The sequence below is a fragment of the Blennius ocellaris genome (genome assembly GCF_963422515.1).
Source record: "Blennius ocellaris genome assembly, chromosome: 21".
In the NCBI taxonomy this organism is placed as follows: Eukaryota; Metazoa; Chordata; class Actinopteri; order Blenniiformes; family Blenniidae; genus Blennius; species Blennius ocellaris.
The window spans coordinates 17,185,125-17,209,969 of NC_137670.1; the positions used below are offsets into that span (position 1 = coordinate 17,185,125).

Below are 24,845 nucleotides of genomic sequence, written 5' to 3' on the forward strand. Positions count from 1 at the left end.
AGTTCAAGACATCCAGACGAAGAGTGAAATGTCTTTTCTTTTGGGGTCTTCATTTATTTTTCTTAATAATTTAGCATGAAAGAATGAGAGGAGTAATCTTCAGTGGATACATAAATCTTTGTTAAAAATTAATTACCTGAGAAGGTTATGTCTTCGTCTGCATGCATTTATTTATATATTGGTTTGTATGCATGTACTGTATTTTACCAACGTTTTGCTAAAGTGTAAATCTCTTCTATTTCACGAGCACATTTTGAGTGTTCAGTGCCTCTTAATATTACAGAAAGATAAACTTAGAAATGGCGAAAGCCAGGATTTGAACCAAGCTAACCTGGATACCACCATGTGACCCCACAATGCTGCTGGCTACCCATTTAATCCTACAGTACGAGTTTACACCACCAGGTGGATTGAGTGACAAAACAAATGTGGAAGCGCTTCTTGTGTTTACGCGATTAAACAGGTTTACATCCGTTTCTAGACCCGACCTGATCTCCTGAGAAGAGCTCAAATGCTGAAAGCCAGACGAAGGCAAAAACTTGACTTACGTTTTACACAGTGTTCCTTTGAACAGATGTCTGTGCAAATCACTCACACAAAAAAAAGAAGCCAAATGTGCATATCAAGTGCTCCTAAGTAGCTGTAAATGAGGAGGTGGGACCGAGAGGCACGTTACACTAATTGGCGTCTGAATGCGGCAACTTTCAAACAAACTTGGACCGGAGGGCACACGATGACGCGGCGTCTCCGAGGCATCACTCGACATCTGTAGCGATGATGAGGCAGCATGAGACGCACACATTAACTTTGAGTGTGCTCTCAAGCACGGAGCTCACGGCGAAAGCCGCACGTCAGGCACGACCGAGGCCCGATGCATCCGGAGAGGTCACGCTCGCCGCGCGTCACTTCAAGGGCAGCGAACCATCAGCTCTTTCATTGTGACAAAACTGGCTTTTGTGACACTTTAAACAGTGCTTAAGACCTCGTTATTGGAATGTGCGTGCGTGTTGCTGCTGAAACTAATAGCCAGCAGACTTGGGATGGTGAAAGCAAAACGCAATACACCAATTTGAATGGGAAATAGATAGTCCCTATCCATGTTGTCCTGATCTGTATGGATTTCTGGAAACGCCTCAACTCAGACTGTACTATGCTCATGTCATTGATAGATTCATGAAGTAGTACATGCCATGACTGTATAAAAGGATCCTTGCACTGTGCCTCCTTTCCTCTCTCTACTGATAACTCTTATTGCGTAACGTATTGCGGTCATTGTGACGTAGGCGGTAAAGCAATAAAAAATGACCCCACCTCAGAATAATCAAAGATGCTTGTGTCTACTAAACCACATGAAAATGAAGACTGTGGAAGGTGAAACACGTTTCGTCAGGCCTCAGCCCTCATTGGTCAGGGTTTGACTTGCCCTTTCTTGTCATGACGAATATAAATTAAAGAAATTGTATAAGAGGACAGCCAAACTGCGATACTGCCAGCACAGATACTCTGGGTATTTCAGCTTAATTGCAAATACGACACCAGACTGCAGATGGATTTATACGATAGAAATTGGGTTGGTAAGGTTTTTAACATTACAAAGAGATTATGATCAGAATCAACAGTCCATAATGAGCAAAATGTGAATTAAAGCCCCATTACAAACAAGTACAGAAGCTGAAAAACATAACAAACCCCCCCCTGAAAACCACCAATATGTCAAAGAAATTTACACATAACACTCAATCTTTGATGTAAAAACACTAGAACCATTACTGCTGCGATTTGCAGTTGACTGAGAAAGAGAACCTGGAAGTTAAAGATCTTTACAAAAGGCACTTCAAAGTTAGTGAAACAAGCATGTAGCTTTTTGGGGATTTTTTCCCCAAGTTTGCTTATATTTACTTCACATCATAAGTCATAGTTTTGCAATTCTTGCACCACTTTGAGTGAAAACTGCATTCGTGAAAAAGAGAAAACAATTAAAAAGAAATCTGTCAGTACTGCAAATTTGCTGCATCGACAATCACAGATTTACAAATCTGTCTTTGGATTGAATCCAGGTCAAAACAAAAGGAAATAGGGAAACGGCTGACTGAATACAAAATACTGCATACATTTTAAAGGTTAAAAAAAAAAAAAATAGTAAAGCAAAGTACTCATTCAGTCACAGGATTCAGGGAGCAGGTACTTCTTTCATTTTAATCTAGGACTAAACAATAGAGATCAAATAATGCACACATATATATATATATAGTTGTGAATATCAAACTACCACAAACTCATGACAGACCCCAAACAGAACGGGTCTATAGTGCTGGTTTTGGCTCTCCACAGAGCAAAAAGCACTCACAGGTTTTGATTTGCATAATAATAATAATTAAAAAAGTAAAGATATATTTTGTGTTCTTGAGTATGTCAAGACAACAGAAGGTTAAAAACTAGCATTACAGAAAAGGCGACAGTACTTCTTGATTCTCCTGCTCGTCAACTCTTGCGAGTCATGACGTACCACTTCCTCAGCACCGTCCCGCTCGTGCTCGCCACGATGCACAGCGCCCCGCCGAGGCTCCACAGAGTGGGCGCCCGGTTGAAGAACATGAACTGGAACAAAAACGACAGCACCACATCGCCGGTCCTCATCAGGGACACCGGTCCGGCTTTCTCCAGCTGCAGGGCCTTTGTGAGGAGGGTCTGGCCGCCGATGCCCAAAACGGCGATCAGGACCAGCAGCCAGCGGTCGCGGCCACAGAAAGGGAGTTTCCATTCCCCGAGGACGGACACGGCGATAACGCTCTGGATTAGGCCGATGACGGCGTAGTACCAAACGGAGAGGTAGTAGTGGACACTCTTCCCCAACTTGCGAAGAATAACAAATGTACAAGCAGCTGCAATCGCACCTACAAGGGGGAAAAAAATTAAAATTACTACATGTAAGAGTACAGAAAATCGCAACGAACTAAAATTAGTAATGTAGACATCTTTCATGATGGTGACGGTGACACCGTGGTGTTACTGTGTCTAGTCAACACTGTTGTTGGCTTTTGTTTCAATAAATTGTTTGAGATGAGGACTTCACTGCTGCATGAGTCTATTAAATGCTGAAATGAAAGAAAAGCAGGCAGCAAAATATTCCTGTTTCTTCTCTTCAGTATACCGGTTAATGTTTTACTTTCCATTCTACCTTCCTTCAGTGCCAAAATCCTGATTTAATTGATCCTGGTAGACACAAAAATAAGGGAATTGCTAATAACAGCGGGCCATCAATGCCAGGATTCTGGTATGAATGAAGGATTGCCTATCAGTGAAAATCAGAAAGAAAAGCAAACTGAATTCATTTTGCTATTGGTGTTTGAGCCACATTTTGAGACACCTGGGTGGTATAAAGGAAGCTATTAGGACTTAATGGTCATCAATCAATTGTTAACTAAGCGATTTAATGGAAACATTTAGATAAGGGAGGAAGGAGGAAAACTTAATCTATTCTCTGCAGCCGGCACACGCAGCTAAACTCTTCCTGGTTCGCTTACAGAGTAACTCTGCCCCGGTTTTATAAATGCACCACTCTCAAACACCTTAAAGGACCTTCATGACAGAAGCTATTGAAGCATCATGACAGAGAGGAGACCCACACCGAGAACTATGATTAATGAGGGGGAAGAGCATCTCGCGGCTGCCCCCGACGTTCCAGGAGGTTAAATTAGAGTCAGTTCCCCCGCCTGCTGTGCTAATCCAGACCGAGAAAGTGTGAAGTTCCTGTCACCTCAACCTGGATGTTGGAGATGAAGGAAAAAAAAAAGAAAAAGGTTAATTATATTACCCATAAAGGCAGCAATGGCCCCCTTTATGTGCTTGGTGTAGTCGGTCTCAAGGCCACCAAGAGCCTCGCCGAAGATGAAAGACGGTCTGGCGATGACGATGACGCCAGTGAGGGTGAAAATGGTGAAAACACAGTCCCAGAGTGTGCACTTTTCTTTCAGGAAAATCCAAGCCAGAAGGGAGGTGAACACTGGGTTACTGAAAGAAAGGGTTGGGGAAAAAAAAAAAAAAAAGATGCAGCAAAATAAGATAGCGGGAGTACCGTGACAACGAAATGAATGGCCCCGGTTATTTAATGGCGAAAAGGAGAGAAGCAACCAAGAAAACAACAAAGAAGCAGAAAGTACGACAAGCGCACGCAAGACACGATGTCTAAACTGGAAGCATAAACAAAGTGTCGTTCCGTCTCTCACCTGAACATGATGACAGTGGCGTCTGCCAGTGGCATCTGCTGAACTGCATAGAAGAGCAGGATCATGGCGATGGAGCCGAGGAAGCCGCGAAGCATCAAGTATATGCGCTTATCTCTGGGACCGAGGAAACCTGTCCTGGAGGCGCAAAGATAGGAGGATGATGGATGCATGGATGAGTGAATGGACGGATGACGAGACTGATAGAGGAAGTTATAAACTAAAATCTTTAGAAGGATGGGGAAAAAAAAAACCCCAAGATGACGAATGACTGGATGCAGAAGATAAGGATGAATGAGGGTAATGAGAGTATGACAGTGATGAATGGACGCATGGTTGAGCGCTATAAAAAAATAAAACGAGGCAATGAACTAATGCAGGAATAAAGAAAAATGTCGACAATGAATTGATGGATGGGTGAGCAGGTAGATGCATGAATAGAAGAGCTAGAAGCAGCTTTTGTGAATTCAATTTAATTCCGATTGTGATTCAGTGCAATTCTTCTCCAGTTGTATTAAGAAAAGCTACAGAAATCAGGCAATGGTGATGCAACAGATGGGCAAAGAATGAAAACAATGATTGCCCTTCTCTTTCTCCATCGTGAACATAAGCTTTCTCACCTTAGTTCTATTGTATGGCAACTCAATGTATCATTGCATAATAATTTCACATGGGTCGTTTGTAATCATTGATTTTAAAAGATCCTAGTGTAAGTTCCACATAGTTATTGGAATAATACACATATCCACACACATGCATATATACAAATTTAATTTATTCGGATATAAACGTCTAGATTAGCTGTTGGGTTTTATCTCTGCTGTACATGTGTGCTCTGGCCATAAAATGTAAAATGTTTCACAACTTCTGATGTGTGTGCAAATATTCACTTTTCGGCCGTCCAAAATGGAGTAGTTTCGGCTGTAAGGGAGCCGTAAACAATAATAATAATACTGTTATACCTTGCATTTCAATGGGGTCTTGCCCACTTTCAGAAGTCATTGGCCGTTAAGCCTAATGATAAGGAATACGCATGAAAGCAAGTTTCCCGTGAGAAAAACTACCGGTAAAGAATCATTACCTGATATGGTTTCATGTTCTTAATCCTCATAATCTTGTCTCAGCAAATAAATTGCTGGTTTAAAGAGTGAATAGTTTATTATGAAACCACAGCGTCAAGCCAAGTATGTGTTAGAGTTAAACCTGATATTAAAGCCATGCTTACTTGTGGTAGATGAGCAACGGTATCATGAAGAGCATCTGGAAGAAGCAGCGCATGGCACTGATCTCTACGGCGTGGATTCCCTGGATAGTTTTCACCAGGACAGTGATGGTGGAGAATAAAACTGTGGACAGGAGAGCGTAGAACAAGCCAAGACCTGGACATTTTTTTGGCTTCTCCGCGTCTGTGAAAAAGACGAAGAGAGAGCAGAGTGAGAGTGGAAGAATGGGCTGTGGCAGTGAGAAGTCAGCGCGGTATCATTCTGGGAAATGAAGCACACAGAGACCCTGGAGTTGAGTAAAACTGATCTACGTTTCGTTTCACGCCGGGAGTAGGGTACTGAACTCAAAATGACCGCAGAAAAAAAAACTCAGCTGCCAAAACCTCAAACAAAAGATGGGCCAAAGACTGTGAGGGTAGCGTTTCCAAACCCTGCGTGTGAAGAGATTCAATATCAGCCTGGGGTTGAATGGGAGATCTTTCTTTGTATATACAGATTATATATACACATGGTATTTACTTTCTTCACTTTAATCAGCGATGTGGGTGGATGGAAGATATCATATTGCAATAATAATGTCAAATGTATGCCATGTATGCATATTGAGTGTCTGTAATAAACAGCTCTTGAGGTTTTGTCTCTATATTTTGAGTTAAATGACTTAAGCCTGCTTATCAGAGACGACAGCACAGTCTCGGACCCAGAGCTACCGTTCCTCAGGTTTGTCTCCATACATCAGCTTGTTGTGCCAAACTGGAGGAGAGATAGAAAGCCTGCTTACTTTGGAAGATATACCGACTAAATACCAGCTCAACATCACAAGCTCATCTTTAAGATGAGGACAGAACTGTTGTTTTTGTCTCACCTGGCTAATTATTTACATTTATATTGATTTATATTCTGCAAAAAAAAGATTGAAATTTGTTTGGTACATTTTTAATAGTCAAAGTCTATAATCTACTTGGAATTATTTATATCATATTATTAAATATACACCCCTTTTACAAGGTAAGCAGAAACCAGGTGCAAACAGTTCAAGCACATCGAGTTAAAATGAATACAGTTCCATATTTGTCTGTTCAAAACTGTTGAAAGTGAGCAACGCCAAAAACTGGGAATTCAAATGGGAATAACACGCACATTTCCAAAGTTACTATTGTTACTGTGTGAATAGAATCAGCATCTGTGAGCAAATATATAGCTTGAAATTGCAACTATTTCGGGATGGAAAATGTATGCATGCATGTTTACATATATCAGAACACAACTTATAAACTGTGAGGCAACATGTCAGTTCAGGCTGCATACTTCCCCGGGGATCATCATTGAAAGAAGTCGATGTTGGCAAGATTGTTAACTGGACAAACTGGTTGTGCTCACAGAAACAACACTGCAATCGAATCTCCGTAGGGTGGGGTATAATATACTTCATAAAAGTTAGTCATTGAAGTATTTGATCTCACGAAATGCCTGTTTTGTCTTGCAACAATCACTTTGTTATGACACTACTGCAGTTGTAAATCAAACCGCTCAATTTGACTGTTGTCTAATAAAGACTCACAATAAGTATGAAAAGGAGAGAGATGGATATGGTCACGAAATAGCGCAGTTTATACATTTCATAGATGTAAACTGCAAGAAAAAAAAACATGTTTTGCACCAACACAAAGAAATATTATTCAAATTTTAATTTAAAAGATGAACTGTCACCATGACCCTAAAATTACCAAATGTGTCAATATATAATTTAGTATCATTCATTAGATACCACCTTACCCAACATGCAAATGACCCAAATCTGAAATGACATCTGGGATTTCTTCCACCATGAGGTGAGAGTGATCACCACCACAACCTTGTACTTTTTCATTTATAATCCATTACAACAAAAAGATTCATATTTTGGCAAAAGCCAGCAAACATTAAATATGAGTAAATTAAAGATTTCATCAAAACAGTGTTGGTAAAGAATACTTCTATACTTCAATCAATATAAAGATGTACTATTACATCATTACATACATGAAACAGTCAAATCTCTTGCAAAGTGGTGCAGAAATGACACAATTAATGCCAAAATCATATTTCTCCTTTTATCATGAAATATTTCACTGGATGAGCTTATCTATACCGAGGGGTGTCAAACATAAGGCCCATGAGCTAAAACTGGTCCACAAGAAGCTCCAATCCGGCCCTTTAAGCCACCAAGCAAACTGAAAAAAAAGTAATAAAAAAAAAAAAACGTTTTAAGAGAAGTGGACACAACATACCACTGAGACCCGAGCTGAGGTATCGATAATGCTACCATCACGCTGGCCTCAAAGCCAGGTGAGGGTAGCATTATCAGGGTGAGTTTGTAAAAACATGCACAATGCAACAACAATAGGCCACGTCAATGTAATTTGCATCAGTGTGTTGTTAAAATTGGCTTTATGCTGAGATTGTAGCCATTTTCTATTATAATTGTTCAGTTTCGCAAGAACATACTTTTTTTTTTTTTAATCACGTATAGTCTGCACCACAACAAAGAAAAACTTTACAGTTTACCTTTTTAGGTTATTATGGCACTATTTTACAAGTCTTTTCCATTCAAAGTAAAATTGGGCTGTTTGTGGCCCCTTAACAAAAATGTGTTTGATACCCCTGGACTATCTATTATTGTGAGCTACAAGTCCTACAATTCAAAGTAGTGAATAAAGCTTACAAGATTAACTTGGTGTACATTTATAAAGACATACTGCTGTTGTCCATGTACTCGTTGTCACATTTAAAAATATATGTATATTCATCAACCATGTACACTGATGTGGAGAAGTAGTGTTGTCCACTGATGCTTTTAGAATAAATACGAGATGGTTAAGACATATTTATTCATCTACTGTAATTGAGTATACATTTCAAAAGATTTAAGAGGAAAAGCGCAGAGAAGCTCAAGTCAAATAAATGATTTGTTGTTATAAAATCGCACATAATGATTTTAACTTTTTTTATTATTACTATTTACACGGTGGGATTTATTGCAAAATGAAGAATGGAGAAAAACGTGTCCTGTCCATCAGGGCATAAGTTTGCGTCTCCTTGGATAAATTGCGTCCAATAGGCTAATAGCGTACACGTGACGTGTTCGTTATTGCTGACGGTTGCGTAACGTCGGGTCACTCAGGAAGTCGGTTATTTGACTCTCCATGCCGTCTAATCGCCTCGTTTCTCCGACCCTTTCCAGAAAGTGCATTAAGAGTGGAGGGAGATGTGAGAGAGGAAGCGGACACTGATCATTATCCGCGCGCCTCCCTACCTTCCTCTTCCTGTGCGCGTCCCTCGCTGGATGCGGTGACGCACGGCGCCGCCGGGCACAACGTTCTCCTCACGCTTCCTCCCGCCGGCACCTCGCGCTCCTCTTCTTCTTCCTCCTCCTCCTCAGCATCGCGGTCGTGTTCACAAGACACATGGCAGTTCGCGTGCAGACGGACGCTCTCCGCCGCGCGCTCCTCTCGGTCATGGCTGTCAAGTTTGTGGAAGGTCACGGTGGCGGCGGCGCCGTCCTCTGTGGATGAATCCCGGCCGCGTGCGCTCATGGTGAGAAGATGTGACGGCCGAGCGGCAGCATGCCTCGGTGAGAGAGCTGCGCTTCTCCTCCGGTGTCCACAGTGACCGAGGAGACCAGGTTAATGGCTAATCTGGATGCCACGGGCGCACAAACTCCCGTGCGGTGATTACTTTACCCACAGGGGGGCAGAAATGAACCCAAGCCGACTGTGCCGGGCAACTGAAGCATTTCCCACCAAACGTGTACGCCCATTTCAGAGGCAGCCGGGGAAGTGTGAACCAACCAAAACTCACCTGACGTGCATTTCGTCGAGGGTGGGAAATTAATTGGCACCTGGGAAGACGGAGCTCTACACCTTCTCCCCCCATTCAGCTGACATGTTTTTGATCAAAATGTTCTTTTTGCTTGAGCATGGTGATAAAAGTTGTCATTCAAATCTTGCATTTTATTTATCAGTTTTCTCTTTCTAAATTCCTGAAATCCATCATGGATCAAGTAGAAAGCACATGCACAAAGCTGCACAGCACTGTAAAACAAGAAAAACAACCTCTCATTTAGCGTTTTAGTATTTTTATTACCACTGTACATAAAATACACTGAGCAGGATGACACAGGACTGGCTAACACCCGCTACTCCCCTCTAACTAGATTGGATGGACACATAAGTCAATGCTCAGGATGAATGGAACTGAATTTTAATCGTTATGCTAAGAAGTCGACACAGAATCACACAGCTTATTAAAAACACACATACACACTTACATACACACACTGTGTGGTCCCATCTACCTAGAAAAGTAATATAAACTGCACAGCACTGCAAAAAAAAAAGAAAAGAAAAGTAAAAATTTTTTGGCAGATTGTTGTCAGTGAAGTTACTCATTATCAATATTCAGTTTCTTTTGTGTGGGAATAAGTGGACTGTGTGAAAGCACAGGTAGCGTGTGCTGCACAGTGGTTGGCTTTTAGCTGCGGAGTGAAGACAACAATGGTTTTTTGTCAATTAGGGAGAAAGGGGGCAAGAGAGCAGTGAAAGAGAGAGTGCCTGGTGGCACAGTGGGATGCTTCCAGTAAGTCATTCATGGGAACTCCACACCACGAGTGTCTGTATCATACATACAGTCTTGCTCAATTGAGAACAGGCAAGGGAGAGATTATTGCTACCCTTTTTCCCCCCCGCAAGTTCTTCACAGTGTTAAATACATTTTACAGGTAAATTATAAGGTTAACCACTGACGGAAACTAACATTTTACAATTTGAGCTGCCGAATAATGCACAGCCACTGTGTTGTCATTATATTGTCAAACACTGGAGGAAATCTTTGATTCAAATTTTATTTTATTTTTTTAAAAGTTGGACGATCTTCCGCATCTGGAAAGTAAACTGCAGCTGAGATGAACCTATATAGACAAATAGTCCTCACAAGAAGAACGTAACACAATGATGAAGTATTAAAAAAATATTTTTGGAGGAAATAAATGTCACGACTCATCAATCAATTTCAGAGATGGATGCAAATGAAGTCCCACACGGAGGAGCTAAAAACGCACTTTGAACACCCGGGCGGATATGTTTGCTGGTAAGATTTTTCAAACGTAGTAAAAAGGTGTCAGGAAAAATAGAAAGTACTTTATCAATTCGACCAGTCGCACAAGGTTTGCAAATGCTAGCCATCAGGGATCGTGTAAAATACTGTACAGTTTCAATGTCGCAGGATGTTCGTCGATTTCTCAAAGTAAAGAGAATCGGTCAGTCATTAATCTCATTCCTAAACTAGCTTCAAAATTCAGAAATATATTAGAAAAAATCTGATGAAATCTGATGGATGCACCTCGACAGCGAACACGGTTTGGCGGACGGATGCCTTTATGTAAAGTCGCCGGCATTTCTCGATCAAAATAACTTGATTTAATTGCTCAAATCGATCATGAGGTGTTCGTAGATCTGTGTTTTCCCCTTGAAACTGGAGGCGAGCAGGAACACTCTGTTGTCAACGGAGAGCACAGAAAACGCTCGGGGCGCCTGAATATTCAGCTCCTGGGATGGGACAAACTGGCCTCCCTTGGTATCCCATTGGTAAACCTGCGTTAGTGAATAATCGCTGCCGAGGATGGCGTACTGCCAGTTGCCGATGGAGACGGGCTGGAACACCATAGACCCGCGGGAAGGAAATGTCTGGACCTCTTTAAACATGGCACCGTCCCAGCGCATCACCTTGGAGTCCCCGATGAATCTTGTCAGGCATATAAATAGATCACCTTTGAGGAAGACAAAGATTCAAGGAGCCCGTTTAGTTTGGACAAGTCGGACCTGAAATAGAAGAGCTCACCAAAACAGTTTATGTAATCCGCAAATACTTGCTCTAAAACAAACAGGTTCCCGCGAATGAACAGAGAAGGAGTGCAGATAGCATGAAACAGCTATGAATTCTGTGCAGATTTAATGGGATTGGCTCTTAACAACCTTCAACACGAATGCCTTGTGAAATTCTGAGCGATCCAGAATGATCAATTACAACTAAGACTGTCAGTCATAAATGTTTTTTATTAAACCAACCACATTCGAGATCATGTTGACCCTGATATTAAACACACAACACGCATTACATTTTGGCATTCAGGACTCTGTGAATTCAATAACACACCTTCCCAGCTCTTGTGTCTATAAGATAATAAATCTCTAGTGTGTGATCTGTGCTGAATAATAGTCAAAAAGTCTATGATTGGAGAATTTGAACATGGAATTCTTGTTTTTTGGTGTTTTTTTGCCAAAGCATTAAAATTGTCAGTTATATCTGGGACCATTGATTTTCTAATTTGCTGTATTTTTTAGCAGGAACACTTAAATATACAGAAATCAGAGTCATTAAAAGCCCCAACTCGCAGAGTTTATACCAAACTTCTCCCCCCTGCTGAAGTTGTGTCACAATCCAAGTTCTAATTTATGGTTACGAGCCAGCGTTTGTAATCCTTTTGTAATCACATTGTAAAACATTATTGTTTTGGCAATTGTGTAAGTCTTTGTACACAGTCACTGCCACTGTTCTTATAGTTATGGTTAATTTATCATTCCAATACCGTACATCTCCATAATGCAACAAGTCAAGTAATAAAAATGGTTCCTTTTATGTTTTTCTATTATAATTTCATCTCCAAAAAAATAAAAAAATAAAAAAAGGCCCTGCTGGATAAAGCCTTTCTCCTGATGTCCCAGATTTCTCCTGCTGCTACTGTGCACCCCAAAGCACTCTGTGGCCTCCAGGAGAGAATCACTTCTTTGAAGATTTGAATGAAAAACTAGGTCATGTTAGCTGATGATCCTGGGGTTTTTTTTAATGTATTTTTTTTTAAACTACTACAGTGTGGTAGTGTGGTACACCATGATCCCGAATTCTAATCAAAATCACGACGCTCACGATGTTGGTATTCAAACTGCACCGCTCACCTTTCACCACAAAATGCTTGACTGAGAAGACGTCCTCCATATCCGGTATGTCGGTCCTGCGGTCGAACTGTTTCTGGCTCCTGTTCCACTGGTACACCACAGGCCTCTGCGAGCTGCTGGATAAAATCAGGTGGGGCTTGTTGGAGATCTCCAGATACTCCACATCTGTATCCCGGTACCAAGGGTGCAGCGACTGATGAGAGTAGAAGCCGTTGCCGTTCCATTTGTACACTGTGGTGGAGCCAGCCTGGTCATTTAAAAAGACAATATAACAAATTATAACATCAACCTGTCTCAGGTTACTTTTTTAATGTAGTAAACAGATTATAAATTAGTCGAGGTTAAGAAAAAAGACGAAACAAAAAATTAGGCAGTAAATCAAGGAAGCTAAATGTGTGTGTGCGTGTGCGCGTGCGCACAAACCCCAAAGTGTCCCCAAGCATATGTGAGAGCATATGTGAACATTTGGCAATACAAGCCTAATCAGCAGGAGCAGACACAAACTGACATGCTGGAGAGAAGGACACCGGGGGAAAGACTGGCTGACATGGTGGGAACAGAAGATTAGAGGAGCTTTATTCATACAGGGTTTGGACACAATAACACCTACACAATATTCTGGAATCACGTACAAGAGCCTTTAGTCTCGTATCTAAAAAGAATATAGCCATCGGTACGATTGGCTGGGAAAAAAAATTATTCAGGCACAGACAGCAAAAATAAGACATCATTTAATTGACGTTTCAAGCGAAAATGCCTCGTTTTTTATGTTTTCGTTTCCGAAATGTAGTTTGAAAAAACAACATCCGCACACGGAAACGGCTGAAAGGCCAAAAACTATGTAGTTAGCATGCCGGGCCACTAGTGAGTGCTCGTGGTTGTGTTTGTAATTAAACCACACAGGCAGAGCAATGCGCTATACACATTAACAATCTAAGTACACAGACATTTGTATGGCCAGACGACCAAGTTGAATTGGTATTATTGTTATTATAAGACTGTCAAAATAAAACTGCCAAGTCCCTGGAGAACATGGACTGGGAGTCATGACACTCTGGAGGCTGCCATTGTTGTTATTGTCCATCTACTGAGCATGTGCAGATGAAGCCTTTACTTGTGTACATGCACTGTAGCAGGAACCTGTGCCTTTTCAAAAAGCTCAGTGACTCTGAGCACTGTTGTTGTGTAAACGTTGGCCCAAAACTCCACGAAGGTTTCACACGTTCACTTTTTAAAAAACTTTTTTTTTAAATGTTGTCGTGTAAACAGAGCCCAAGTCCGCCTCACAGTAAGAAGATACAAGGTCAAGTTTCTTCTGCGTGGACGCCATGCTCTCGTGTGGCCTTTACCCAGTAACGTAAGTGTGAATGTGAATGTGAGCGAATGAATCAACGGGAAAAACACCAACCTTTGAGCTGTCAGCGATGACAAAGAACGACTCTCCGTCGACCAAGAAAGTCTCGATGTCGTTGGGTTTGCGAATCTTCAGGATGTCGATGTCTTGGATTTTGATGAACTTGTTGGCAGAGGTGTCTCGCTTGTAGATGTGTGAGCCGCCAAACAACTGGGCCACGATGACAAACAGGTGGTTGTCGATCACCATGGGCTTGCAGACGACAGTGGAGGTACCTTGGTGGGAAACCAAACGCAAAAAAACCCAGAAAAAAAACACAATAAACCCTTGATCATTAGCAGATTTGGTGCAATTGTCTAGAACATTGATCTTCACACCAAGATGCCATTAAATCCCAACACAAGGCCTTTATAGAAAATCTACATTGGTAAACGACAGTGATTGTTAAAATGTTTTTGTTAAAAACACAGTTTTGTTTACTTCCATTTTTTACTTTTACTCCTTTACCGGTGCAGCCGCAACACCTTGGCTACAGAGCAGCAGAATACCGCATTTTATTATATATAATAATAAAAAAGTTGCCGGATGACTCGTTGAAACAAGCGAAAGTGAAAATCATTAGCACACTTTGTAAAGCTGAATTTAACGACCACAGAAGTGACTTTGCAGGAAAACAGCAGGTTGTCATGTTGTCAAGTTGCCAAACTGCTTAAGCTGGTAAATATCTCCTCACTGTCGCTTTTTTGTCTGTGTATGTGTGTATATATATCATTGCAACCTTGTTCATGTACAAGTTTATAACTTTGTTTCTAGAAATATTAAAAGTGTTGGATCTGCACTCGAACAAACCCCAGGCATAAGTGGGGTTTGTTAGTTGATGTACGAAAGATTCATTTAATTTATGCATTTTTTTTTTGCTCACCTTGGAAACAGCAAGTTCAATTATGTGTGATTAATTAGTTAATTTCTTTTCTTTTTTTTATGGACTGACAGCACAAGTGAAAGATACAGAACATGTACATGAAGCTTTAAATGTGGAAATATTGAGTCAGAATACACTTCCATGTATTTGTTTTTCAACTCACTTTGGATGGTGTCATGAGTTCTGAAGGTCATCTCCACGTGATCCCATTCCAGGAAACTGCAGGTCCCGGCAAAGGGCTGGGCAAACACCACATATTGCTCCTTGCCAAAGGTGAAGGCCTCCACCGAAATCGACTCAAACTTCATGGACTGATAAGAAGCAAATTCTGCAAAAAAAGGATGACATGAAAACTTAAAGGCAAATACTTCCGTGCGGGATAATCTCTGCACGCTGACAGCGTCGATGAAGAGATGCTGGGAGAAGACAGAGAGCGGCGGCTGTAAGCAACGGGGAGTCGTACCTGCCGTGAGGCAGTCAAACGAGTGCGGCAGCAGGTCATTGATCTTCTTCCCCTGGTGAACGGGCGGGCCGCTGCAGTAGATCTGATCCAAAGTGGCGTTGGTGTGATGCATCCACTCCACCAGCCACTTCAGCTTGCAGTCGCATATCAGGTTGTTGCCTCGCAGATCCCTGCGTTCACAGATCACTTGTATTGGAGCAACGGGAGGATGTTTTCCGGAAAGGCGCACTTCAGGCATGGACTACTTTCCTCCCTCCCTCCTTCGCTCTCTCTCTCTCTCTCTTTCTCTCGCTATCTCATGTGGCGGCAATTTGGCTTCAAGCCAACAGAGCCACAACAAGTGTCTTATCTCCAGGGTAGCCTCTCTTCATCACACACTCTCAGCTTGAATAGCTATTAACTTTAGATGAGTGTATTGAATCCACAGACACAGACATTATTCCGGTTGATTGTATCAGTGGGACCAAAGCCAGGATCTGGATTTTTTTCTCCATAATTGACTTGTTTACCATTTGTTTACATTGGGATTCGAGCTTCTTAACCCAAGCTTTCCTCCTCTCTCCCTTTGATTATTATCTACTTTTGATTGTCCCCACTTTCCTCTGTTGTGTTTTATTTTCCAAAGCTGCTCTTTTCTTTTCTTTTCTTTTCATTTCTCTCATTTCTTTCTCATCCTTTTGGACTTCTTTACAGTGCCATGACCTTTCACGATTATTCTCTTTATTCTGCCGTGTCATGACAGGAGAGAAGATCAAGACTTCACTCATCCTCTCATGGTGTATTATATATTTAGCAATTCCTTTTTTAGCCTCACGTAACAAACATAAGTTGAAAACATTACAGTCAAATGTTTTGAAATCAATTCTAATCAAACCTACTGCCTGTTAGTTATATTTCATCATAACACAACTAAGTGGACATAACAGAAGCAAGCAGGAATCAATAAAATAGCTAACACAAATAAAGAGTAGGATCACATTTTTATTACGTTCAGTACTAATGAGCAAGTGAAGATAAATTGCATTGAAATGAAAACTCACACTTTTGTCAGAGCATCCATTCCCTTGAAAACATCCTTGGGCAGCGTCTCAAGGTTGTTGTAAGCCAGACTCCTAATCAACAAAGAGGAAAATAATACACACGGTGATTAGGTTAGAAGCCGGCTGTGTGTCTGCCGACGACGGATGCGGCTTTTCATTCGGCATGATTGATTTGAGGAGGTGGAGGAATAGATGCAAAATAACAAGCAACCAGTCTCAGCAAGGTAAAGATCAAGATACAAATCTTCCACTCTCATTCTTTTGGCACGGTGCAATCAAATAACAGGTGCTTGAAATTATCAGCAGTGAAGAGGAAGAGAGGCAGACAATCAGTGACGGATTGATTCTGTTGGATGCTAATATCAACCATGCCGAGGACTGAAAGTCCATATTACTATTTTATTTGTTGAACCACCTTACACAACGCTCCCTTTTGCCAGGGGCCTTAAGTTGCTTGTTTCTCTGCCAGCCAAGTAAAGAGCGAGCAGCGAGGACAGACGCGACAGGGACTTTTCATTTGCGACTGAGAGACTGAACTCTCAAACCGAGCGAGAGGCGAATGAAATGAAATGTCGGCCTAATTCATGAAAGCTGCATTATTTATTTGATACGAGGCCTTCCGGAGAAGAGAGACCATTTTATTTAAAGTTTGTGCAAGAACGCTCTCTCCAAACAGATTAGGTTAGAGCACAGTGGATAGGACTCCGACAGGACACCAGTCTCTGCCCTTTAATAATGTATTTATTGTGTGCGATGCATTTAAAGTGCCCCGCGATGCTGTTTATTCATCTTTTCTGTGTGGAGTTTGTTTACTTTTCTAAGCTAGAACCTCGGTAGGAAGAAAAGCAGTAATACACCAATAATTCTGAGTTTATTCTAAATTGATTATTGTTTAATTGCTTATTTGGATGTAGTTTCAATCACAGATCAATCACTCTGTACTGCAGATAGTCTTTGCATGCAACATGGTCTGTTGTTTTTTGTTGTTGGTAAAACTGCAGCGTTTTCATGACGAATCCAACCAACCAAGGCTTTGATGACTTCATACTGTATATGAGCCTATGTATCATATTTCTTAGCCTGTTGCTTCTAGTTTCTGCCATGGAAGTCATTAATACTCTGAACAAATGTGTTGTATCGATGAATACCTTGGCATTGCCACTTCACTCCTATCAAGTCACTGTTGACATGATTTGACATGTACTTCTAATAACCACACTTCCTAGGGTATTTACAACATCTAAATAATTCTACAACTACTAGAAAGTAGAGAACAAAAAAAATGTGTACATATACCACCGGCTGAAAAAAAATGCTCAAATTAATATATTATATAGATGCTATAAGATGCTTTCATTTCACATTTAGATCATTCTTTAAATTTAAAAGGTGTCCTCGTCTTGAAAGGCAAAGAGTTCTTTTCCCCAAATGAGGAATGCATTTCTATGTTAAATATTATTTTAAAAAATAACAATTATATACACACATACATATAGTTTTTTTTTGTCTGAGTGAGAATAAACTGAATTGTCCTCCCCAGTATGTAAAATAATGCTCCATTTGTAGCATATAAAGTCATTTTTTCCACTGCGCAGAATGTGCCGCTACGTATGAAACGGTACGGTTCGGGTTTTCATGTGTCTCCACTGCAAAAGTTGTGGACGGTACCGAAGGGTTACGATTTTTTTCGTCACCCTCCCATTTGGGTACCCAGCACTGCAGAATGGGTCGGATAAGAAGAAGCTGATTGGTCGGCGATTTACGTCACCTTTGACACGCCCGCAAATATTTCACCGGCTGTATAAATCCTCTGTTGTTGTTTACATACTCGGCTTTGCAGCCGCGGAGTTCCAGCTGCGACTTCCACGTTGGTCCCAAGAGAGCGGTCGCGGCCGGACCGGACCGGACTGGACCGGACCGGACTGGAGACGACTGTTGCGTCACGTAGCTGCGGCGCTCACAATCCCGCCTATATTTTAATCGTATTCTCTGCGGTGGAAACGCGCAACAGATTTGGGTCTGGGTACGCTTTGCTGTACCGCACTGTACGGGCACATTCTGTGCAGTGGAAACAGGGCTTGAGATGAAGGACGCATGCCATTTGATGTTTTTTTTTCCTGCATTGCGTAAGCACAAAATGTGCAAAGGACAACTTGTTCATGAGTCCAATGTTGATTATAGGTCACGGGGTTTAAGATTACAGGACAGTTATCTTTAGACGTGACCCGGAGGTCGCTCACGTTCTCTGCTGCATTTAGCTTTGGCTTTCGCGTGTCATGAAGTGTTTTGGAACGCGGGTCTCAGGGGGTGCTGGCTGGCTTTTCCCCGCGTTATGCGTTCCTCGGCTTCATTACAGCCTAATGTTTCCTCGGACACCGTTACTGTAGACCCCGTGCTTTAATCATCACATTCACAACACAATATGTCGACACAAACAGAAAAAAAAAAAAAATCTGATTAGGTAATCTTTCTTTTACTTCCAGACACTGATGAAGTGATCTTTCCAGACATCACTGTGCTACTTTTGCTGTATTCATGCCTCTGGTCACTACTCAAACTAAACTCATAAACTCCACTGCCTGTTTTTAGAGAGGTTTTTCAGTTTAGTTTTTTACATCAATATTTAGACAAATATAATAACAACGTCTATAATAAAGCAATACATTTGATTTGGAATAAGTTCTATGAGAGATCTCCAGATGCAACCTGATTTGAAGAGCCTCGATAATGACCCGCAGCACAAACCCATCAGCGATGGGATTTACCTTTGGGCTGCCACTGCCCCTGTAGACTAACTCAATTTAATGGTGGAGGATATACAGCGAACCAATCTGCAATTGGAATAAGATGTCCAGGTCTGCCCTTCAGTAACCTGATCCAGCTCCAGCCTTCAGTCACCTTGGGAATTGACCACTGGCAGCAGCAGTCCGTTCTGCTTACCGCCGCAGAGCAGACGGGTGACAAAGTGATCCGCTGACAGAAAAGGTAAATTTATGCACAGTCTGGGAGAAAAACGCCACGAATGCTAATATAAAATTACATTTTCCTCCAAACGGTGGCATTTTGAGAAAGGCGCTCTGCAGAGAATGTGACGATGCATTCCGTTAACATCGGGAAGGTGATCACGACCGGCGAGGAAGTAATGAGATATAGGAAAGCCAGGATGGGAGAAGGAGATGTAGAAAGACCGAAGGAAGGAAGAAAGAAAGTGAAAAGGATAATAAAGACTTATTTCCACACACAAAAAAAGAAAAATAAAGTAAGATACTTACAGATGTATTAGGGTTTTCAGGCCCCGGAAAGCATGCGGGGAGATCAATTCAATCTTGTTGTTTTCAATAAATCTGCAAATGACAAGAAGCGAAGGAGAATTCGCGAAACATATTCACACAAATTACACAAAATCATAGTTTTGACACCTTGTGTGACCCCGTGAGACGATTTATTTACTGGATGTACAAAGTGAGGGTGTGTTTGACGGCAATGAAAAGCATTCTAAGATATTTGATAAGTTTGGAGCTGAGTTGGGAGTGACAAAAAAAAATAACAGTGACGATTTAAGTTAAGTGAAGTTTGTATAAATGTGTTTGGCGGTCGGTAACTTTTTAAACTTTAGACTGAAAGTGTGCCTGATTAATAATAATAAGTGGCAAAACAAATGAAATCCAAACAGGGAAAAGAGAGTACTTACAGGTATTCGAGATGCGGTAAACCAAGGAATGCGTCCTCATCGATAAGGTCGAAAGAGTTTGCCGTGAACAACCTGAGAGAGAAAACACATTCTGAACACACTCAAACATTTCTCTTTATACTTCTAAACTGAAGTGACATATTGATGAATCTGGGCTCCGGTCTGGTGAGTGCAGAACACATCAGACGTGATGTTTATGGGAGTCAGTATGACCTTGGAGAAAGTGAAGACACATGACGCCAGGCTTGTTTCGAGGGAACAGCTTTCTCATATTTATTCCACCGGGCGTAACCGCAGCACACGCGTGCTGATCTGTTGTGGCCGTCTCATTTTGTACAACGTTGTTTCTTCACGTGGGGGCGATAGTTCGAAATGCTAGTCGCCCTGTGGATGCGGACATTTTACCCAGCGGAGAATAATAGTTTTGAAAAACAGGAAGAAGAAAGGGGGGACTGGTAATATAGAAATATAAGCTCCCTTGACGTGGTTGTTGTTGTTATGGGACCAGATATTTCATATCTATTTCAGGTTGATAAATGTTGGTGTGAGTCCAGCTATTCAGAGCAGCCGCGCTACTTCTGAAAGTAAAACGGATAAACAGATGCAGCGTGAGACTGGAGCTGACAACAGACTCATTCAGAGTTTTCACCCACAGCGGGCGGTTGCTGCCTGGATGAAAACAGAGATATTCTCACTTCCTTCACGAGCGGAAAGGTTTTTTATCTTCATTGTCTCTGATGCCTTTATTTAAGCGTTCAACCCCGAGATCCTCCTCCTTGACAACGTCGGAACGCTCACCGACAAATAGTACAAGTGAAGATTTGAGAGCGAAAACGCTGCTGGACAACAGAAGCCGTCATCTCACAAAACTGCTACACGCACACACGAAAAACACGACAAGAAAAACACACATTGACAGACTGTGTGAGAAATCTGACACTTTACCATCTTCGAGGCAACTCATGGAGTGACACTTACTACTCTGCCTTTACTGTGTCCTTGTATCATCTCACAATATGACAACACAGTGGAAAAGTGTGTTTTTTTTGTGGTCTGCAGCTTAGTTCAAATTGAGAAACTGAAATATAATACGTTATATTGATTACAGATAGACTGAAATAGTTCATGTTTTTTTTTCTGTTAATCTTTATCAAATCACTGTGTCTCAACATTGTAGAACATTTCATATGATCAGACGCATGAAAGTCTTATACTGTATATATTATGGGTGTAACCATAACTGACAATTCTTTAAAAATGGTTTTGTTTTATTTTTAACTTTTTTTTAAAGTAACCTTAAGTCATTTGAAAGGCGCCTATAAATAAAATGTATTCTTCTTCTTTTTCTTCTTACATTTACAAAACTGTTCAGGAACAGTTTACTTTTTTGAGATATTTTTACTATTATTGTTTTAAATGCTTATTTTATTTTATTATTATTGTTCAAATAGCTCTGCGGCCCTCGCGAGCCTGTCACATTGCCATTTATTGAATTAATTCATCTGCTTATTTATTTATTTACCATCTGTTCACTTTGTAAACACTGTACATATTGTTTTATTGTGCCTATTTTATATGGCTTTTCTTTCCTATTTTCAATTTGACTTCTATTGTATTCTATTTCTTTCTTTACTATTTATGTTTTCGGTGTCGACCGGACCTGAGGAGCAGAATTTCGTACCAGGTCATGTGAAAACATGGAACGGTGTGACAATGAAAAGTACTTGAACATATTGAGTAAACTGTTAATTCAGTATATATGTCTTTCTTTAGCTTGGCGTAATCTCTTAAGTCCATGGGGTTGGGGGGGGGGGGGGGGGGCTTCCACTGGGTGACCCTTGTACCATTGGTCTGCTCATTGTGACCACAGGCAGGCCTCCACTGCTTACAGCAATGAGGGTCAACACAGGCCTCTTCACCTCAGCGGTAAATAATACCAGCTGGGTGCAGAATCCCTCATTCAGCGTCTTCAGTTACATCCAGCCTCCCTCCGGTCACGAGCACGCCTCGCCAACCCACGGCGGCTCCTGCCTCCGCCTCCATCCGACAGTTGGTGCACGTTCCAACCGACTCAGTGTCATCTGAGCATATGAGGGAGCTGATGCCAAGAAAGATGCTTCGCCGAGACAAAGTGACGCTTGGCGATAGCGTGCCATTATGCGCGGCGTGAAGTGTGATTAGAGCACCGTCGAGCCCGCCTGGCTGTTAATTTGTGGATTTGCATGGACAAATTTGCTCAATAGACTCCTGCCCTGCGAACATGCATAATGGACCGGGGCTGTTAAGTGAAAGCACTGCCCGAGACAAACCACACAGTTGTGTGGATGACCACCGCCAGGCTGCTGCTGCTGCTGCTGCTGCTGCTTCTGTGAGGGGAATTTTAGGATTTTTCAGGATAGGACCGGACAAAAAAAAAAAAAAACAACAGTGGAAAAAAAGATCTTTGTTTATCTCTTCCCACTCCATCTCTACTGAACACACACACACACACACACACACACACACACACCCACACACACACACACACACACTGCTTCTATCTTCTCAGCTCCTGCTGTTAGTTGGTGTAGCCATGTGGTATATTGCATAATGCTGACACCATTACAGAGAAGAGAAGCCCCCCTTTAAATCTGCATATCAGCCTCTAGACAACTTCTAAAGGGAGACAGGCCTCATTGTTTACTGCCGTCCACACGGGTCTGATAGATAGATAGATAGATAGATAGATAGATAGATAGATAGATAGATAGATAGATAGATAGATAGATAGATAGATAGATAGATAGATAGATAGATAGATAGATAGATAGATAGATAGATAGATAGATAAATAGTACTCACAGCAGTTGTAGGGCAGGTGTATGAACAAAGCTTCCTCCAGTGATTTCATTGAATCCAGACTTGACAAAAGATCTGATTAAAGGGTGGAATATATTATTAAAGAAGGATCCATGAGGGGGCGAACAGAATTTATACACAGCTAAAGAAAAGCGCATGAAGGACTATCACCATAAGTCAGTTGGACAAACATCGCATTCTTTGGAGTTAATTTCTGGCACGGTTAAATCATCCATCACTTACAGCGAGACGACGTCCGACGGGAAAGTGTGGGGAACGGATCGGACGTTCTCACACAGGGCATTGTCTTTGGTGCAGGTGCATCCAGCGGGGCATCTGGGCTGCCTCACTCTCCGACCGTCCGCCACAGCCGAGCTGACAGCGAGCAGCCCCACCAGGAGCGTCCATCCTCCCCAGCCTCTGCCCGGGTGTCCCATTCCGGCGGCCAACGCATGCAACTTCCCGGCCAAAAATAAATAAATAAATAAATAAATATATAAATAAATAAAAGATGCAAGGAGCAACCAAATAGATACGATTTCTTCTTCGTCTCCCTCTTCTCCTTGCCTATAAGTGGATGTTTTCCTCAGGCGCTGGGATGCAGGCTTGTGTCTATGCCGCCTGCGTCTCAATAGGAAGGCACCCGTCCAGCGGATTGGTTCTGCAGGGCGCACGATTACAAATGCGGGACAAAAAAAAAACACACATCAAAAGAAAAAAAAAAAAAAAAGAACAAAATCCTAGAAAAGTGACGCGCAGCGCTGGAATCCGTCTCTCCCCTTATTTCCGCTTCGAGAAAAGTTGTATTTTGGATGAAATGTGGTGGCCATGGAGGATTGTAGAGAAAGAGAAAGGCATAAAGAGAGAGATGGGGAGATGGGGGAGGAGGAGAGGAGGGGGGGGGGGGGGGGGAGGCCCCAAGGTGCGCTTTTTTTATCAGCTCTGCCAGCTATTATTTATGCGCGCTTCAGAGCCGTGCATGGCTAATGGGAAGCTCCTATTCATGAGGCTCTGTGCAAATGCACCTGCCCCACTCATTCACATGCCTCTTTTCTTCCAGGCTTTGGCATAGTAATGATTCTGAAAGGAAGACAAGCTGCCACAGGGGGGGCAAAAACACAGCCTACAATCCTGCATATTGCCCTATACCATAATAATAATAATAATAATAATAACTTGTCAATTCCATTCTTATACGCTTATACCAGTCATCGTTGAGCCTTATATATCCACAATTAATACTACTCGTCAATTGTCTTATTGATATTTTAACCTCTATTTTAATTAGTGCAAATAATTTCCCTTTGGGATTGATAAAGCATTTTCTACTCTATCATTAAAATTAGAAGAAGTAGAAAAATGTTCTTTATTCATCCCCAGAGAGGAAAGTCAAGGTTTCCAGCAGGTCACAGTGTCATCATCACAGTGCCCATTAAAAAAAGAATCACCGTTGCATACAATAAAAGATTTAAAAAAAAAAAAGTCACGACAATGTAAAAAAAAAAAAAAAAAATGAAAAAAAGGGATTCAGCAACGAAATAAGTGAAATAAAGAATTAAAAATACATTCTATAATAACAATCATAATAAAACATAATAGATCTAAAAAATTAAATAAAAAAATTAAATCTCAAAATATAATAATAATAATCATATGACTGACTCGGACAACTTAGCAATCCATATAAATTTAGAATAATATACAAATTAGAATAAAAGCAGTAAAAATTAAGAAAGGAACAAAAATACAGCCTATCAAAAATAAATGAACTGAATTTATATATGCCAGTTAGGTTTAGATTTAAATAAATTACTATATGAAAAAGAATGAAGATAATATATTAAAGCTGCCCCTCACTTCCCATCGTCCTCTCCATCTTACAATGTTGAATTCAGTGGGCTGAAGGAAGCCCTGAAACACTGGACTTTTGTTCCTTGTCCAAAGTGAACTCTCACCCCATGTCTCATAACTCATGAACTGAATTATACCCAAGCATCCAAACAGCACAATACCCCTTTTATGTGTCATCCACTATCTAAACGCCTACATGCATCCCTCTTGTTGTCCCCCTGCAGAAATTATTGATATGAGCTCATAAT

General features: G+C 41.3%; 2 protein-coding genes across 2 annotated transcripts; both read right to left on the reverse strand.

Annotated features, from left to right (window-relative positions):
* Nucleotides 1-1,547: 1,547 nt before the first annotated feature.
* Nucleotides 1,548-9,164, reverse strand: slc35g1 (solute carrier family 35 member G1). The gene is made up of 5 exons (XM_080517778.1): nucleotides 8,742-9,164; nucleotides 5,449-5,629; nucleotides 4,227-4,361; nucleotides 3,815-4,011; nucleotides 1,548-2,894 (listed from the first exon to the last, which is right to left on the reverse strand). Exons 1-5 carry the CDS (start codon nucleotides 9,019-9,021, stop codon nucleotides 2,482-2,484), a joined length of 1,206 nt encoding a protein of 401 aa, XP_080373904.1. The 5' UTR covers nucleotides 9,022-9,164; the 3' UTR covers nucleotides 1,548-2,481.
* Nucleotides 9,165-9,678: 514 nt separating this feature from the next.
* On the reverse strand, nucleotides 9,679-23,183 carry lgi1b (leucine-rich, glioma inactivated 1b; the record flags this gene model as incomplete). Its single annotated transcript, XM_080517638.1, has 10 exons — nucleotides 9,679-11,252; nucleotides 12,439-12,685; nucleotides 13,847-14,067; nucleotides 14,878-15,042; nucleotides 15,178-15,347; nucleotides 16,218-16,289; nucleotides 19,490-19,561; nucleotides 19,909-19,980; nucleotides 22,750-22,821; nucleotides 22,990-23,183. 10 exons carry the CDS (start codon nucleotides 23,181-23,183, stop codon nucleotides 10,903-10,905), a joined length of 1,635 nt encoding a protein of 544 aa, XP_080373764.1. The 3' UTR covers nucleotides 9,679-10,902.
* Nucleotides 23,184-24,845: the final 1,662 nt, after the last annotated feature.

Coding starts and splice junctions, on each gene's coding strand:
- slc35g1 (XM_080517778.1), bottom strand. CDS start 9,021: ATGAGCGCACGCGGCCGGGATTCATCCACAGAGGACGGCGCCGCCGCC. Junction 4,012..4,226: donor GCCACTGTCATCATGTTCAG/GTGAGAGACGGA, acceptor CCTTTCTTTCAG/TAACCCAGTGTTCACCTCCC. Junction 2,895..3,814: donor GGCCATTGCTGCCTTTATGG/GTAATATAATTA, acceptor TCCCCCTTGTAG/GTGCGATTGCAGCTGCTTGT.